We start from the raw sequence: 18,275 nt of genomic DNA on the forward strand, positions 1-18,275 counted from the left end.
ACTCCGATTTACTTTACTGCTGAAAAGGAACCAAGGTACTGTGCTGTTACCAGCGATTAGCAGTGTGGTGAGATCTTGGTTGGCTACTTACTAAAACCTTGGACAAGTGACTATCTTTCTGAGCCTCAGTTTCTTCATTTAACTCATGGGAAAATAATAATACACACTTTGAGGATTATTGTAACAATTAAATGTGGCTGTGTTGGTAAAGCACAGAAAGTCTTCAATACGTGGTGCTGTTGTTATTAGCTGTATAACCTCATACTAGTCACTGAACTTCTCTGAGCTCTAAATTAACTTTCCCTCTCCTATAAAATGGGCTGTTGTCAAGAGAGAGCATGTACAGAAAGCAACTACCACAATGCCTGGTATTATAACAGCTGCTCAGTAAATTCTAGCCATCATTATTACTGCTACAAGCTGGAGCAGCAAAGCAGTTTAGGGAGCCCCCCAAATACAGCAAAACAGAGTGAGAGTAATGAGATGACCCCAGAACTGCTTGGAAGGGGTTCCTGACCCAGTCTCCCTTTGGACCGATCCAATCAAATCCTAAACCTGATTGTGTATAAGAGCAAAAGACTGGTCGCCTAAGGTGAAAGCATCCCAGCGCCTAAGGGCGAGGACCCCGGGAACAGGGATGCCTTTGCTGCTGAGGGTATAAACTGGTAGGTCATCAATGGGGGCAATGGGGCAATGTCTACCAAATGATTAACCCATTCTCCTGACCCCGCCACTCCATTTATTGTGCAGTTATACCTGCACACATACAAGGTCACCTCGATTTTTCATATACTGCTGTTGTACCAACAGAAGGACAGAGGGCCACAGGAGGTGGCAGAACGTGGCAAAGGAGGCTCTCCTCAGGGCTTTCGGTCTTAATAAAGCATCTCCCCAAATTAAGGCAAATACTGAAAACAGACATTTATCAATCCAGGCTAAACTGTGATAAGTACTGAGACCAACCTGACAAAGTCTTCGGGAAGCAGGTCAGGATTAACACCCAGGGAGTCAAGCACATCGTTTCGAATCTGAAGCAACAACTCAGAATCTTCCCCAAAGGTATCAGAACTAGGATCTCTTCCTTTATCTGTGCGGAACTTCAGGAGCACTGGGAAAGGAAGAAGACAGGTTAAAAAGCAAGTCTTTTCACAATCTACAGACTGGGAGAAAATATTTGCAAATAATGTGACCAAAAATGGCTTAATTTCCAAAATATACAAACAGCTCATACAACTCAACAACGAAAAAACAAACAACCCAATCGAAAAGAAAAATGGGCAGAAGACCTAAATAGACATTTCTCCAGAGAAGACATAAAGATGGCCAACAGGCTCATGAAAAGATGCTCAATATCGCTAATTATTAGAGAAATGCAAATCAAAACTACAGTGAGGTACCACCTCACACGGGTCAGAATGGCCATCATAAAAAAAATCTACAAATAACAAATGCTGAAGAGGGCGTGGAGAAAAGGGAATCCTCCTACACTGTTGGTGGGAATGTAAACTGGTGCAGCCATTATGGAGAACAATATGAAGGTTCCTCAAAAAACTAAAAACAGAGTTGCCATATGATCCGGCAATCCTACTCCTAGGCATATATCCAGACAAAACTATAATTCAAAAAGATACACGCATCCCTATGTTCACAGCAGCACTATTCACAATAGCCAAGACATGGGAACAACCTAAATGTCCATCGACAGATGAATGGATAAAGAAGAGGTGGTATATATATACAATGGAATACTACTCAGCCATAAAAAGAATGAAATAGGTGGTGCAGTGGTTAAGAATCTGCCTGCTGATGTGGGGGACACAGGTTCGAGCCCTGGTGCAGGAAGATCCCACATGCTGTGGAGCAACTAAGCCTGTGCGCCACAACTACTGAGCACACGTGCCACAACTACTGAAGCCCACGCACCTAGGGCCCGTGCTCCACAACAAGAGAAGCCACCACAATGAGAAGCCCGCGTACTGCAACCAAGAATAGCCCCCGCTCGCCGCAACTAGAGAAGCCTGCGCACAGCAACGAAGACCCACCGCAGCCATAAATAAATAAATAAGTAAATAAATTTATTTTAAAGAAATGAAATAAAGCCATTTGCAGCAACATGGATGGACCTAGAGATTATCATACTGAGTGAAGTCAGAAAGAGAAAGACAAATACCATATGATATCACTTATATGTGGAATCTAAAATATGACACAAATGAACTTATCTATGAAATAGAAACAGACTCACAGACATAGAGAACAGACTTGTGGTTGCCAAGGTGTTTGGGGGAGGGAAGGATTGGGAGTTTGGGATTAACAGATGCCAACTATTATATACAGGATGGATAAACAACAAGGTCCTACTGTATAGCACAAGAGAACTATATTCAACACCCTGTGATAAACCATAATGGAAAAGAATATGAAAAAGAATGTCTATATATGTATAACTGAATCACTTTGCTGTACAGCAGAAATTAAGACTTTTTTTTTTTGGCATCACATCTCTCTTTATTGGTGAATTCTCTTTTAAAGACGAGAACTATCTGCAAACACAATATCAAGACAGCAACTAAACATAGACTAGTGGAAAGTATTAGAATTGAGGCTGACATAAATTAGCAATGATTATGGTACTATCATTTTATTTATTTATTTATTAAAAAAATTTTTTAACATCTTTATTGGAGTATAATTGCTTTACATTGTTGTGTTAGTTTCTGCTGTGTAACAAAGTGAATCAGCTATATGTATACATGTATCCCCATATCCCCTCCCTCCCACCCTCCGTATCCCACCCCTCTAGGTGGTCACAAAGCACAAAGCTGAGCTCCCTGTGGGATGCAGCCGCTTCCCACTAGTCATCTATTTTACATTTGGTAGTGTATATATGTCACTTCGTCCCAGCTTACCCTTCCCCCTTCCCGTGTCCTCAAGTCCATTCTCTACGTCTGTGTCTTTATTCCTGCCCTGCTCCTCGGTTCATCAGAACCATTTCTTTTTTTTTAGATTCCATACATATGTAACACAACATTTTAAATCAACTATACTTCATTCAATAAAATAAATTTTTTAAAAAGCAAGCCTTTTCATAATAAATAAATCCTTATAGATGTTGATAATTAAACACATTTTTTTTTCATTCTACAGGAAGTAGTACATTAATTAAAATGTGGGGGCTTCCCTGGTGGCTCAGAGGTTAAGAATCTGCCTGCCAACACAGGGGACACGGGTTCGAGCCCTGGTCCGGGAAGATCCCACATGCCGCGGAGCAACTAAGCCCATGCGCCACAACTACTGAGCCTGTGCTCTGGAGCCCGCCTGCCACAACTACTGAACCCACGTGACACAACTACTGAAGCCCACGTGCCTAGAGCCTGTGCTCCGCAACAAGAGAAGCCACCACAATGAGAAGCCCGCGCACCGCAACGAAGAGTAGCCCCCGCTTGCCGCAACTAGAGAAAGCCCGCGTGCAGCAACAAAGACCCAATGCAGCCAAAAATAAATAAATAAATAAATAAATATATATATATATATATATATATATATATATATATATGTAAATTAAAATGTGGGCCAAGTGAAAGGTAATACTTTTCATTTATTCAACAAATATAGTCAGAAAGGTAATCGAATATTGCAAAAATGACTAAAATTACTGTGATGAGTGCCATGACAGTACAACAGAGGATGTGACATCCTCTATAGGGTGCTGTCAAGTAAAGATTCCCTGAAGAAGCAACATGAGCGAAGTATGTGTGGGCTTGGGAAGAAGGGTGGGGGCAACTTCCAGCAGAGGGAAAAGAGAGGTCAGGTGGAGGAGGCATGCATTCCAGGCATCAGTTCAAAGGATGAACTGCTTCAGCCAGAAAGGCCAGCCAAGTGCTCAGACTCATCAGACAGGCAGATCATTACAAACAAAACCTCCCTTACTTACTACAACCATTATGTCAACCTCCAGAAACGGACGTTTTGTTCCGGATGTGAACCAGAGGAAAGGTTCAGATGATGGCAGCAAATCAGCACTACTGTATAACAAGACCCTAACAAGGCTTGAAATTGTAGCGCAAACGAAAAGACACAGGCAGGAGCAGAAGACTGATCAAAATACAAGCACCTTCTACCGCCACAATGCCTTGTCTGGGTGCCCACTGCAGGCTGGCTGGGCGGCATTCTTGTTCCCCACATGCCCCCCAAGGCAGGCGCACAGTCAGCCTGGAGCCTCGTCTCTAGGGCAATCCTCCTCCCACACCACACAGGCGGTTCCGGAGCAGAGGTAGAGCGGGGTAGATCCCCGGGTGCCCTGGGAGAGCCCCTCACACTCACAGTTCACAAACTGCTTCCATTTAAGTCTCATCAGCATTTGCTGACTGAAAAAGTGAACTTATCCAGCAAGTTACACTCTCCCTCAGTACAAGGGGCTCTTCCCTAAAAGATAAGGTGGACTGAAAACTCAGGCAATTGTTGCGAGGCTCTTTAAAAACGCAAGTATTTGGAACTTGCCCCAGACTAAGGAATCATTGTCCTTCTCTTTGTTTTCTTAAGACTCACAGTTTTGGTGACGAGCAGTGCGGTGAGAACCGCCCTCCAAGAAGCAGTAGGAATTCATTCATTCACCAGCACGAGCGAGCACTCAGTGTGCGCGGCTGACCTACGTGCCGAAGGTCCGATGGTGAGCAAGGGAGTCTTGGTCTCTGCAGTCTGAAAGCGATGGCGGGGGAGGATGGGGAATTTAGGGGTCAAGACAGATGGCTCCACTGAAGCCTGAGAGAAGTTCATCAATGGGCAACACAGTGTTCTGAGAAGATCCCAAAACGTGGAGGCCCAGGTAAAAGAAGACGCAACCTGCTTCTGGGCTATGCTTTTCTCAGTGCCGGTGTCAGAGGAAGATCGCTTGTCATGTGCCCAGCATAGGGCTCTGCACATCAGAGGTTTTCTATTCTTTATTTTAAAAAGGTTCCAGAACACCTGTTTTGAATACTGTTTGCTGTCTGGGACTGTTACTCTCCTCTCGTTTTCAAGAACACAGCTTCTACAACCCTCAATTCTACCTGACCACTTGGCAGACAACTCAAAAGTCGATGACAATTTGGATGCTGGCTAACGCAGACCTGCCATCACCTAAGCTCAACTTCTAACTTTGCAGATGTGTCACTGGGATTCCAATTTGGAGTAAACAAATGCAATCAAGCAAGCATTTGGGGACAGGGTGGAGAAAAGACTGCAGAGTGGCGGGTCATCGCTGTTTACACCAAGCCTCTTTCCCAACAATGTCCTGTGAAGACAAAGGAACCTGGAAATGTGCTAGTCCAGTCAAAAGAGGATACTCCGAGCGGACTGTATCGAATGTCAGCACTAATTCTGTCAATCACTCCTGAGAAGATGGACCCAGAATGTGCATCAGTGTTGCCTGAGCAGATGACGGAGGCAGTGCCAAGGGCAGGCCGCTTGAAATGCACAGTCCGAGGCCCAGTGGCAAGCATGCGGGAACGGAATGAGGCTGCTGGACAGCAGCAGGAGTCCCGCCCTAGCTGCCTCCTGTGCAGTCCTCTTATTTCTATGTCACTGGGACAGAAGCACCAACTGTCACAAGGCACAGAGGAGAGAGGATCATTTTTTCAGCCCTCACCACAAAACTTTTCGTCTTTTGGTTATGAAACACAGCTCCTGAAGCATACTCAAACAATTATAACAACTGCAAAACAAACAATGCCTACTCCATGCCAGGCACCATTCTAAACCTTTTACATCCACAATAACCCAGGGAGGTAGGTAGGTCCGAATGCTCTTCCTACTTTACAGGTGAAGAAACCGAAGTTCAGAGATTGAGCGGCTTGTTCAATGGGACGGCCAATGAGTAGTGGCGTAGAAATGCCAGTGCTGGCATTCGGAATCTGTGCCTCTTGATCCAGGAGAAAGCCAGGACCATCAGGAATGCAGCCCAGGGATTCCAAGTGGTCTGGCTCTTTGCCCCCCACCTCAGGAAGACGCCTATTCGACATTTCTGTGAGATGCATTTTCATGACGGGGCCCTGCCCTCTCTCAACTGGTCCTTTTTAAAAAAATTTAAAAATAAATAAATAAATTTATTTATTTATTTATTTATGGCTGAGTTGGGTCTTTGTTGCTGCGCACAGGCTTTCTCTAGTCGTGGCGAGCAGGCTTCTCATTGCAGTGGCTTCTCTTGTTGCGGAGCACGGGCTCTAAGCACATGGGCTCAGTAGTTGTGGCACATGGGCTTAGTTGCTCCGCGGCATGTGGGATCTTCCCGGACCAGGGCTCGAACCCGTGTCTCCTGCATTGGCAGGCGGATTCTTAACCACTGCGCCAGCAGGGAAGCCCCTGGTCCATTAATTTTAAGTTACTAGTTCAGTGGGTGAGAAGTGGAGGTGGAGGCTGTACGAAACCTTGCCCATCGATCTTCAGAGGGTAAGACCAGTTTCATCTCAGAAAGAAAGAAGACGGCATTCAGAGGAGGAGCAGAGGCAGCCAGCAGCTGGCCCCGCTGTCTCTCTGGGCCCCTTGCCTGTTCCTGGTGCAGGCCGCCTGGACGTGGGCCGGCAGCCTGGCACCGTCCAGATACCTTGCTGACCACATCTGAAGTCCGCCCAGGGCCTCCGGGAAGGGGGCCAGTCAGTCCGGCCACTTATTTGCAGCAAAGCAAACAGAGGCTGTATTTTGCACTCTTTTTCTAATGTCAGCACTCCAGTTAGCAGGGGTGGAGGGGGGGTGGGAAGAAGCCCAGTGCTCTAGACGGGCAGCAGCCTCAGAACTGACCCTAGCCCTGAACGAGTTCTCGCTTATTAAATTCTCCTCTTTGTTCTGCTGTCCGCCCTCCCAAATAGCCAGACACACACATAGCACTGTTGACTGTGCATTTCTGAAGAGCACCTCCCCACCAGTTTCCAGATTATGAAACTATTCCATGAAGATCAAATACTGTCAGGGATGCCAAAAGATGACTCATTGAAACATATTAAAACACTGCACAAAATAAGAGTTCCAAACTTGATTAACTTCATCTGTACCTTTTAATTAACTCAGGTTGCAGAAGTCCAGGGGGGATGACATTCACCGCTACAGAGGATAGGCTGGGGTCTCTGCTATAGTTCAGGACTTGCCCATGTAACAGAGAAGACAAACTTTGAAAAGGGGAAACCAAGCACCTTTTCATGGATTAGAAGAAAAACTGCGTACGTGTGAATAAACTACTACTTTTGCAAAAAGAAATTAACTCAAATTCAATCTGAATCAGAATACCAGATTAGTGTTATAACAGGAATTTGGGAAGCAATGTTATTAATCACTCTATTTCTTTCTAAACATTTCTTATTGCATTTAAATGGCATGATTATATTTAGCATAATCACTAAGGCCATCCAAAGACTCCAGTATTTTTATAGGAAAAAAATGAAATCAATGTTGCAAACTAGCTCCAACCCAACTGCTGTTTCCCAAAACAGTTCAACTGAGACAAAGTCAAATCTATATAAAATTGCCTGGCTGATGCCTAAAGCTGTTCTGTGCCAGACACCCTCGCCCATCTCTCTGGTGCTCCCCACCCATTCTCCCCAAAGTGGCTCACTTAATGGCGACTCATTATCTCTGGGAATGGCCTGGAAATCAGATCCACTCCTGGGTGACATAAACTTCCAAGAAAATGAAAAATAAGAGTTATCCTCTTAGCTGGTAGCTTATCTGCTCAGGCAAGACGCTAGGTCTCACATTTAGTCAACTGTTCATTCAATGAATACGTAGCGAGCACGGACTCTGTGCTGGGCCTGAGCTGGGCAGGGGAGAGCAAGATGCATGCTCTGCCTCTCAGAGCATTTCGTGACGGTGACAAACAAAAACTACCTATGAAATAACAAAAGGTGGGAACTGGAAAAGGAGCTCTGAGAGAGCGTGATGGGGTAGAAGGGAGTGGTCTCACCGAGCAGCCTGCCAAGCTCCCTCCCCAGTGGGCGGAACCACCTCATCTTCACAGGCCCCCAGCCCCAAACGCTGAGCCTCCCCACCTCTCGCCCTCAGCACGCTCACATGCTGCTTGTCAGGGCCTGCTGCGCCTTCTCTCTGCAAAGCCCTGCCTAGGCCTGGGGAGCTTTGGAATCCGCGGGCAGCAGAGTGCAGCAGCAAGGAGCACAGCTCTGGATCCCCTATTTTCCTACTTACTGTGACCCTGGACAAGTGACAACGACGCCGAGCCTCCTCTGTGAAATGGGAATCCCCGAGCCTCCTCTGTGAAATGGGAATCGTAAGAGCACTGACCTTATTAAGGGGCTTAAGGATTAAGGGAACTGATAAACGTAAAGCACCTCGGACGGTGCCAGGTAAGCATCAGGTAAATGGCGCTACTCCAGAACTGCCACTGCTTGTCCGCACCTCCATAAATCCAGCTTGCACGGATGGCCCTTAGAGGAGCTGACACATTTGTTCATGCTGTGATTCCTCATGTGACTGTGTGACCACCACTAACTCAGCAGTGAGCTCCGGGGACTACAGCGCCTCGGCTCTGAACTATACTCTTTATTCTCCGCACCCTATTCTTTCCCTCAGGGTCTTAATCTCAGTTTGTGATTTCACAGTCATCTGTGTAAATTCACTTGTATAAGGACTGACTTGTCTCCTCCACCAGATTTTGGTGCTCCGTGGGGCAGAGACCATATCTGTTTTGTTCACTATTATCTACTTAATGCCTAGCACAGGGCTTGCCCCATAGTAGGCACTGAGAAAGTATCTGTTCCACGGGAAGCTTCAATGTTTGGAGAAGGAAGGAAAATCACCACACGGGTGGGGAGAAGGCTCACAACAAAGCGACACAAGGCCCTCACAGACCCTAACCAGGCCTGCGCTATGACTAATCGAATTGAATGGAGTCCTCAAGATACCGAGGAAGGATCTGTTTCTCTTATCAACTATTTACAAACATGCTTAACATGGAATGTCCAGCAAGAAACAAAAAAAAGATACACAGTGTACCACATCTGCCCTCAAGAGGGAAACATGATAGAAGCCTGGCTTTCAAGGCTGTATCCGAGGGCTAAAGGTACAGAACTGCCAGCCCACGGGGGTGAAGCTCAAAGGAGGGACACAGCTGGACTGAGGAGGGCGGGGCATTTCCAGGAAGCCACCATGAGTTCTGCTGGCTCTCAGCCTCTTACCTCTTGCGGCATCTGGCCATCTGCTCAGCTCAGCTCCACACCACTCCCCCCTTCATCTACCTCACTCTTAGTTTTTCTCTTTAACCCAGAAACTTAAAAGTATGCATGTGCATATACTCATTCATTCACTTTTTCATCCACAAACATTTCCTGAGCACCTGCACTCCACCCCCACCGCCTGTGCTGAGCTGTGCTGGGGACCAGAAGGCAGAGCTCACGATCCACGGAGGGCACTCGCATAAGCCCCCGTCTGTCACCACGGCCACACAGTCCTTTGACTTCTTTCTCAGAGAACTTCACCTCCAGACTGGCCTCCCCTGAAGACTTTTTCTGAAACACCCCTTCTAAGCACCAAGTCCTGCCCACCCTTTCACCCCTCCTATGAAGGCCAGTCTCTGATCTCATCACATATCAGCTCAAAACAGAGAAAGAAAGTTGCCTCTTGTTATTTACAGCTCACTCTCTTCTGAAAAGAACCTGAGGCAGCTGGATGAAAGTTGTTGATGGGAGAAAGGAGAGTCCTACTTCTCAGAAATGAGCTGCCAGTTTTTGCCTACCAAATGAAAGACCACGATTACTCAACCTGAGCGAGAGGCAGAGGCACTGGCTCTGTCACCCAGAGCTGGTGGGAGTGAGAATGCTCACCAAACCATGTGAAGATGTGGTATCGAGGATCTTTACAAAAGGTCATGCTCCTTGGCCAGTGATTTAATTATGTGTAAGCGGTCGCTGCCATGTTATTTATGTGTATTTCAAAAAATCTGGAAATAATCTCATATCCAATAACACGATGATTACATGAAACATGATAGATTGACAGAATGGAATATTATTCAGCTATTAAAATTATGTTTAAGCAGTTTTTAGTCACATTTTAAAATTTTAATAGCATTTAGGTTTAAAAAAAGGGGGGCATAAATAGACTATATTCAGAATGAGCTCTCCTATGTAAAATAAAATAGAATGAACTAGGGCTTCCCTGATGGCACAGTGGTTAAGAATCTGCCTGCCAATGCAGGGGACACGGGTTCGAGCCCTGGTCCGGGAAGATCCCACACGCCGCAGAGCAACTAAGCCCGCGCACCACAACTACTGAGCCTGCACTCTAGAGCCCACGAGCCACAACTACTGAAGCCCACACGCCTAGAGCCCGTGCTCCGCAGCAAAAGAAGCCACCGCAGTGAGAAGCCTGTGCACCGCAACGAAGAGTAGCCCCCGCTCACCGCAACTAAAGAAAGCCCGCGCAGCAACAAAGACCCAACTCAGCCAAAAATCAATAAATAAATTAAAAAAAAAAAATGAAGTAGGTACAACTGTTACCATCCTCATTTTAGAGGTGGGAAACTGAGGCTCAGGATCACGATGGACTCCAAAGTCAGCACACTTCTAAGCAGAAAGAAGATAGAAGACAGGCTAGTTTAAAAAAAGAAAAGAAAAAAGAAAATCACTTCAAGTGACCTTAGTTTCCCACCTCAGAGTCCACCAGTTTGGAATAATGCAAACCACCCATTCAAACTCTAGTCTGACCAAATATTCTAGTTCTCCTCTTAAAAAAAAAAAAAAAGTCTAATGATTCCCAAGCTTGACTCTCACCTTTAAAGTGGAACATTCGGGACTTCCCTGGTGGCACAGTGGTTAAGAATTCGCCTGCCAATGCAGGGGACACAGTTCTATCCCTGGTCTGGGAAGATCCCACACACCACAAAGCATCTAAGCCCGCAAGCCACAACCAGTGAGCCCGCATGCCACAACCACTGAGCCTGCACGCCTAGAGCCCATGCTCCGCAACAAGAGAAGCCGCCGCAATGAGAAGCATAGGCACCTCAACAAAGTGTAGTCCCCGCTCGCCGCAACTAGAGAAAAGCCCGCGTGCAGCAACGAAGACCCAAGGCAGCCAAAAATAAATAAATAAATAAATAAATATATTTATTAAAATAAAAATAAAGTGGAACATCCTGAAAAGTCTGTAATTTACAAAGAGAACAGGACAAAAACATTCTAAAATGCAGAGGCAGATGATGTAGAGGCCAAGTATGGACATCGCTGGTCCCCTACTGCAAGGGCCCCTATCTACCAGCTTTGCCAGCCGCACCCTCCGCTTACAGAGCTATTCTGACAAAGCCCTTTCCATTCACACTCACCCTGCCTGGTCACAAGCAGCAGAGAGACAGGGTCTTTTCTCCAGGCCAGCACTTGAGTGGCACATGACCTTGACTGTGGGCATCTGCTGCTCTCTGCCAACCGCTCTTACCCAGGGAAGATGGCACAGGACATTCCCGTGACTGTTGTCTGACAGTCAGAGAAAAGATGTGAGGCTTTAAACAAGAATTGCAGCTGGGCTTGGGGCCCGAGAACAGCTCAAACATAGGCTACTGCGGGGGTGGGGGAGATGTGGGCCTGCAAAGAAGAAAACAAGGCAGCTTGCTGACAGTGTTGCCCATTATTACAATCTGGTCTCGGTGGGCCTCAGTTTCCCATCTGCAAAAGTGGAATAAGAGAATGTCACAGGGCTCTCGTGAGGTGCAGACTTTAAAAATGGACATACTGCTATTAGTACCAGTAAGGCTAATAATTAAAGTCTGACTGAGCGCTTTGAGAGACGGGGTATTGGGCAACGCTTAAACACTTACTAGGTTTGGTGACAAATGACTTAGCTTCTCCAAGACTCAATTTCCTCCTGTGAAAATGACATGATCATAGTAGATCTGCTCTCGCGAGGGTGCTGTGAAGACGTAATGTGATCACGATGGATACAAAGCACTTAATCAACAATTACTAATGCACAAGATGTGCCCGGCCATCGTTTAATCCCTGTGACCCTACGTGGCGGACTTGGGGTCGTGCCTCTTTTTCAGGTTGAGGCGTGGAGCATGAGCCTCACCACAGCTGGTTCTCTGACCAGACTCTACACCTGCTGACGGCGGTAAAGCCCAGAACTGCACTGATGGGTCACCTCTGCCCTTCCCCTCACCTCTCTTCTCTGCACGGCAGTGCCTTCTTCCTTTCTGAATGACTGTGGTCTGCGTTTTGTACCTCTGATAAGGCAGTGGCACCAGAAAAAAAACAAACAAAAAAAGAAACACAACAAAACCCACTGCTTTTTTCTTCCTCCCACCCTACATATTATTTTTAAACATTTGTGGTTATGACAGTAGCAAATCAACAAGCACTCAGCTGATACCCCATTATCGGAACCCATTTCCCTGTGGCTGGCTCTTCCTCAGCAGTTCTTGTCATTGCTGGACACCAAAACACCCGCTGGGGAACGCCAGGCCCAAGTGGCAATGGCTGGCTTGCAAAGGTTACAAGTTCTAAAATAAGAAGTTCCTTCTGAAGAGAACTGATCACCCAATCAAGCTGAGGTCTAGAGAGAAAGTCAATTAAAAAATCATAAAATTTCCCTGCGGTGAGGGCAGGGAAAATTGAGGAAGGAGGAATCAAACTAAGTTTTCTAACAGTAAAAAAGTTATAAAGTGTCCACCATTAAGAAATCTTGAGAGAGAATCCTAGCAGTGATGAGGAAGAATGAGGTACAAAATACTAGAAAGTTCTGGAAGAATACACAAGAAATGGCAGTTTCCTCTGAGGTATCTGAATATTTTACTAAGAAGATGTCTTACTTTTACAATTAAAAGGAGGAGAAAATAGGGCTATTTCTAAGGCTCTCCTATACATGGTCATTGGGAGGAGATTATCAACATCTCCCTCATTTCTATAAAAGAAAACAGAGGCCACAAGGCAAAGAGGCTTGCTCAAGGCCTGGCAGTATATGACAGAGTGGGACCGAAATGCCTTTCTTTCAAATCCAAAGCTGGAGACATCAAGGTTCTAGTGGCAGGAGAAAGTAGACATGAACTCCAAACTTGTTTGGCTAGATTTATGAACCAAGAACAATCAGCCATCTTAGAAAAGATTCGAATTCCTCCCTTGAAGGGCCCTAGGTCTGACTTTGCCAGCACCTAGCAGAGATAGGAGCTTCCAGTCATTAATAAGCCCTTGCTCCCCGCACATGGGGAGTTAAAGGAAAGTGGAAGGGCTCCCCGATCCTTTGGATTTAGGCACAGTCCTACAGCCAGGTCTGGGGCTTTGAGGTACTGTGTGTCTTGTGGCACAGTAGGGAAAAGGCCAAAGGCCAACTATGCAAATTAGCACCACCTAGATGGCTTTACAGGGGCCTAAAATAAATGAATGAAGCCACAGGTTAAGAACAGGCAAGATTCTCCAAGCTTGGGACAGGTGGCCGCAGCAATCAATCAATCCACATTTAGCAAGGCCCTGCTCTGCATCAGGCCCAGTCAAGAGATGGTGAGCTGTGGTCCTTGCTCTCAAGTGACCCTGTTGTCCAGGGGATGGTATGGGATCACAGAGGAAGGAAACCCAACTCACATCAGGGGAGCTACATTCCTGGAGGTCACATCAGAGTGAGCAGTGAGGATAAGTGGGAAGGGACGAAGCAGGATATTCCAAGCAGAAGGAATAAAAACGTGTAGAAGCGAGGGACTGACAGGTGTCTGGGGACAGCAATGTGAGCACAGGGTTCATGGAGGGCGGAAGGGAGTGGAAAGGGGAAAAGGAGGTCAGTGGGCCCCAGGTCTAGGATGCCAATCCAGGAAGTCTAAATGGTATCCTGAAGGCAAAAGAGAATCATGGAAGGGTTTTAGTTTTTAGACAGATCGGACTAGTGACTGAAAATGGATTAGAAGGAAGAGATCTGGGGACTTCCCTGGTGGGGCAGTGGTTAAGACTCTACGCTCCCAACGCAGGGGGCCCGGGTTCGATTCCCAATCAGAGAACTAGATCCCACATGCATGCCACAACTAAGGAGTCGGTGAGCCTCAACTAAGGAGCCCACCTGCCACAACTAAGACCTGGTGCAACCAAATAAATAAATACTAAAAAAAAAAAAAGAAGGAAGAGATCTGAAGGAGGAGGCTGGTAAAGGGCTAAGCCACCAATGAAGGCTGAGGGTGAGAGGCAGCCCCACGGGAGGACTCATGGTCATGTCTAGGCTGAACTCCAGTCCCAGCGAGCCCCATACAGAGTGCTTTCTGGATGAAAGGAGAGGCCAGTCAAGTTCTTGAACTTGATGAATGCTGTGCAGAAGAGAAAATGGCAAATGCGTTAGAAGATCTCCGCTGGTTTCCAACACAGGCAGCATATTAAGAGCTCTGACAGCTCCTCTTTAATCCGCCCAACAACCAACCATGAGGCTCAGCAGGGGAAAGTGACTCGGAAGAGGCCACCCCTTCACGCTCCATACCCCTAGTACCCGCCTCCAAGCCACCATTTGTATTTGTTCCTAGTAAGGTCCTGCTTGGCTCTACATGAAAGCTGAAGACGGGTTAAGTGATTCTATGCAAATACACCCCCTACAGTCTGCCCAACACTACTGCCTGGAAGAGGAAATTCCTTTTGCAGAGCAAGGACCCTAAGTGGAGACCACCCCAGGCTGGCTCAGCAAGGAGGTGCTATTTACTATACTATCTCCTGCCTGAGCATGAAGGCTTTCTGTTCTCAGTCACAGAGGTGTGTTGTTCCTCCCACAGCAGAGGTCTCCAGGCCCTTGAACATCTGGGGGAACGCTATGGCTCCTTTGCAGAGGAACTGTGCATGTGGGGAGGTGATGGGGATGTGCTGTTACACGCGCCCTTCCTACGGGCCCAGCACTGACAGAGCCCTTTGAAGGTACTACTCACCAGCCGTCAATATCGGGATTTTTCCAGGGGCTGAGAACTGGGGTTCTTGGAGGTTGTTTTTATTTTTCGTTATTTTAATTTTTATTTTGAAATAATTTTAGACTTAACAGAAAACCTGTATGCAGAATTCCTGCATAATTTCACCTAGTTCCCCAAATGCTAACATTCTACCACATTTGTCATTATTTCTTTATATCTATAAATACACATTTTTTTAAATGATTTGAAATTTGCCCCTGAATACTTCACTATGTATTTCCCCCAAACAAGAATATTCTCACAGGGGCTTCCCTGGCAGCGCAGTGGTTAAGAATCCGCCTGCCAATGCAGGGGACACGGGTTCGAGCCCTGGTCCAGGAAGATCCCACGTGCCGCGGAGCAACTAAGTCCGTGCGCCACAACTACTGAGCCTGAGCGCCTAGAGCCCGTGCTCCGCAACAAGAGGAGCCACGACAATGAGAAGCCCCCACTCTCCACAACTAGAGAAAAGCCCGTGCGTAGCAATGAAGACCCAACGCAGCCAAAAATAAATAAATAAAATAAATAAATTTATTTAAAAAAAAAAAAGAATATTCTCACAGAACCACAAAACAATGATCAAAACTGTGAAATTAACATGGATGGAGTATTACCATCTAATCTACAGACCTTTTTCAAATTTTACAAACTGTCCCACTGATGTCTTTGAGAGCAAAAGAAAAAAAAAAAAAAATCTCCTGCTCTCAGATCCAATCTGGGAGGTCTATGTTCCACTGAGCTATCATGTCTCTTCATTCTCCTTTAATCTGAAATGGAGTTCCTGGGTCCTTGAGGAGTACAGGCCATTTATTTTCTAGAGTCTTATTCAATCCAAGCGTGTCTGATGTTTCCTCATAATTAGGCTGAGATTACCCACTTTGGACAGGGAACCAGAGTGGTGGCATGTCTTGCTCAGTGCATCTTATCAGGACACATGAGACCTACTGTCCTATTCTTGGAATGTTAACTGTGATCTCTTGGTTGAGGAACAATCTGCCAGGGTTCTCTAGTCTTTCTTTGCAATTAATTAAAACATATCTTGAGAAGACATCTACCCTGTTTCACAGCGAACTTTCCCATTAGTTTTAGCATCCATCAATAATTCTTAAAACAATTTTTACTACTATGATGATGGCCAAATACAGATTTTTGAAAATCTTCATCATTCCTGCTTTATTTATTGTTGTTATTCTGTAAAAAAAAAAAAAAAAAAGAACTTTCCCCTTTCCCTCATTCACTTATTCAATTATCAGTATAGACTCATGGGTTCTTGTTTTAGTCTATGGGTTACAATCTATTACGATCATTTATCTGATACTCAAACTGTCCCAGATTTGACCAATAGGAGCCCTTTCAAGTTGACTCCTGTGACCTTCTGACATGACCCATCTTTCTTTGAGCACTTCCTTACTTTCAGGCACAGCAGGATGTTCCAAACTCACCTGTAAATTTCCTACCCCAGCCCCGGAATCAGCCATTTCTCCAAGGACTCCTGGATCCTTGGATATTAGCAATCATGATCTGGGCATGAAGTCTGTTCATTGCTACTAGAGTGTTTTTATTCCTCAGCCCCCTCAACAGCCAGAGCTAGGAAATACATACGTATGAATGTAAATACACGGACATACACACATCTATTTCTGTACCTACATCTAAAAAACCATGAGTTCATCCAGATGACTGCAGTACCAATCCAACCCCACAGGGCTCCTTCTAGCCTTTCCCACCTTCCGTATTTACAGAAACTAACTAACTCCCTTTTCTGGCAATAAAAAAGTCCGAGTCTCATCATCCACAATATATTTGCCTATTTGCTCAATCCTAGAATAAGTAGTAAATAGTTTCAGAATTGCTAACCCACACCACTGTAAAAAACAAACCAACTTACTAGACTTCATATTTGTTTACAGTTTTTTTTTTAATCTGAGGGTACACAGTCAAAATTCTGTATTCAAGAGCTACATGGGGACTTCCCTGGTGGCGCAGTGGTTAAGAATCTGCCTGCCAATGCAGGGGACATGAGTTCGAGCCCTGGTCCAGGAAAATCACACATGCCGCAGAGCAACTAAGCCCTTGTGCCACAACTACTGAGCCTGCGCTCTAGAGCCCGCAAGCCACAACTACTGAGCCCTCATGCCACAACTACTGAAGCCCGCACGCCTAGAGCCTGTGCTCCGCAACAAGAGAAGCCACCACAATTAGAAGCACGCACACCACAACAAAGAGTAGCCCCTGCTTGCCGCAACTAGAGAAAGCCTACACACAGCAACAAAGACCCAACACAGCCAAAAATAAATAAATAAAAATAAATTTATTAATTAAAAAAAACACATTCAGTAATTTAAAAAAAAAAACCAGCTACATGGGTTATCTCCTTCTTACCCCTGCATCAGTCATGCCCTCATCTGAAATACAGTACTTAACACATTTTAAAAAACCCCACACATGAGGGAATCACGGCTTTGACACAGGACATGGGTTCCTTTTCTCCTTATGGCAGTGGTTTCCCTCTAATTGGCTGATCCTTCAGAAACCCGGGAGGTTTACAAAAATGCAGATTCCAGCCACTCCTAATTATTTTGATTCAGTAAATCTGAGCTAGAACCAGGGAATCTGTATTTTTCAAATGTTCCACGAGTGAGCCTGACATCCTCTTAGTTGGGAAACCACTGGCTATAAGAATAAAAACCTAAAAAAAGCAAGGCCCTGATCTCATCTCTGATCGGCACCCACCAAGCTCCAGCCTCGTTGTGCCATGGTCTCTGCACCACTGGCCGCCTGCCAGCACTGCTTCTCTCACCTCCCTGTACCACCTGGCCAATACCTATTCTTTAAATCCAGCTCAGATGTCTCCTCCTCTCTGAAGACTTCCCAACTCCCCAGACAGCCAGACCCTCAGTTCCCTGAGCTCCCATAACAGTTTGCTTTTGATGGTAGAATAATTCACACATATTGAAAAACAGACCAGCACAAAACGACAGCTTTGTCAATAGCTCTCTGTTACAGCTCTCCTCACAAGGAGTAGAATTATTTGTGATTGAGTTTTGCATTGGCAAGGAGATGACTTCTTCTTCCCGTGATGATTCCCAGGCATGGGATCTGACACATATCAGGTGCTCCAAAAATGGTCTAAGATTATTTTCAGCTTTAATTCTGTGGCTCAAACATGGACTAAGTACTTTTCCATGACTCGTCAGAACAGACTGAGAAAGTTAAGATTGCCAAGGATTCTCTGCTAAGTAGTTCACATCTTGAGATGAAGCCCATTTCTTCCTTGCTCTGGACTAAACCTGTGTGTTATTATTCATGCTGGTAAGTGAATGCTGTTTCCATACTAGACCCGATATTTTTAGCACTCCTGTTATGATAAACTCACAGTAACCTCAAAAAGAACAAATCAAAG

General features: G+C 45.7%; 1 protein-coding gene across 1 annotated transcript in view; it reads right to left on the minus strand.

The window, feature by feature from the left end:
• Window positions 1–18,275, minus strand: part of SAE1 (SUMO1 activating enzyme subunit 1) — a 70,196-nt gene that overhangs the window by 11,017 nt on the left and 40,904 nt on the right. Inside the window, exon 7 of the mRNA XM_082438268.1 lies at window positions 964–1,108. Coding sequence (XP_082294394.1) covers window positions 964–1,108 — 145 coding nt within the window. The remainder of the gene's footprint in view (window positions 1–963; window positions 1,109–18,275) is intronic.

This window comes from Balaenoptera physalus, assembly GCF_965194825.1.
Source record: "Balaenoptera physalus genome assembly, chromosome: 19".
NCBI lineage: Eukaryota > Metazoa > Chordata > Mammalia > Artiodactyla > Balaenopteridae > Balaenoptera > Balaenoptera physalus.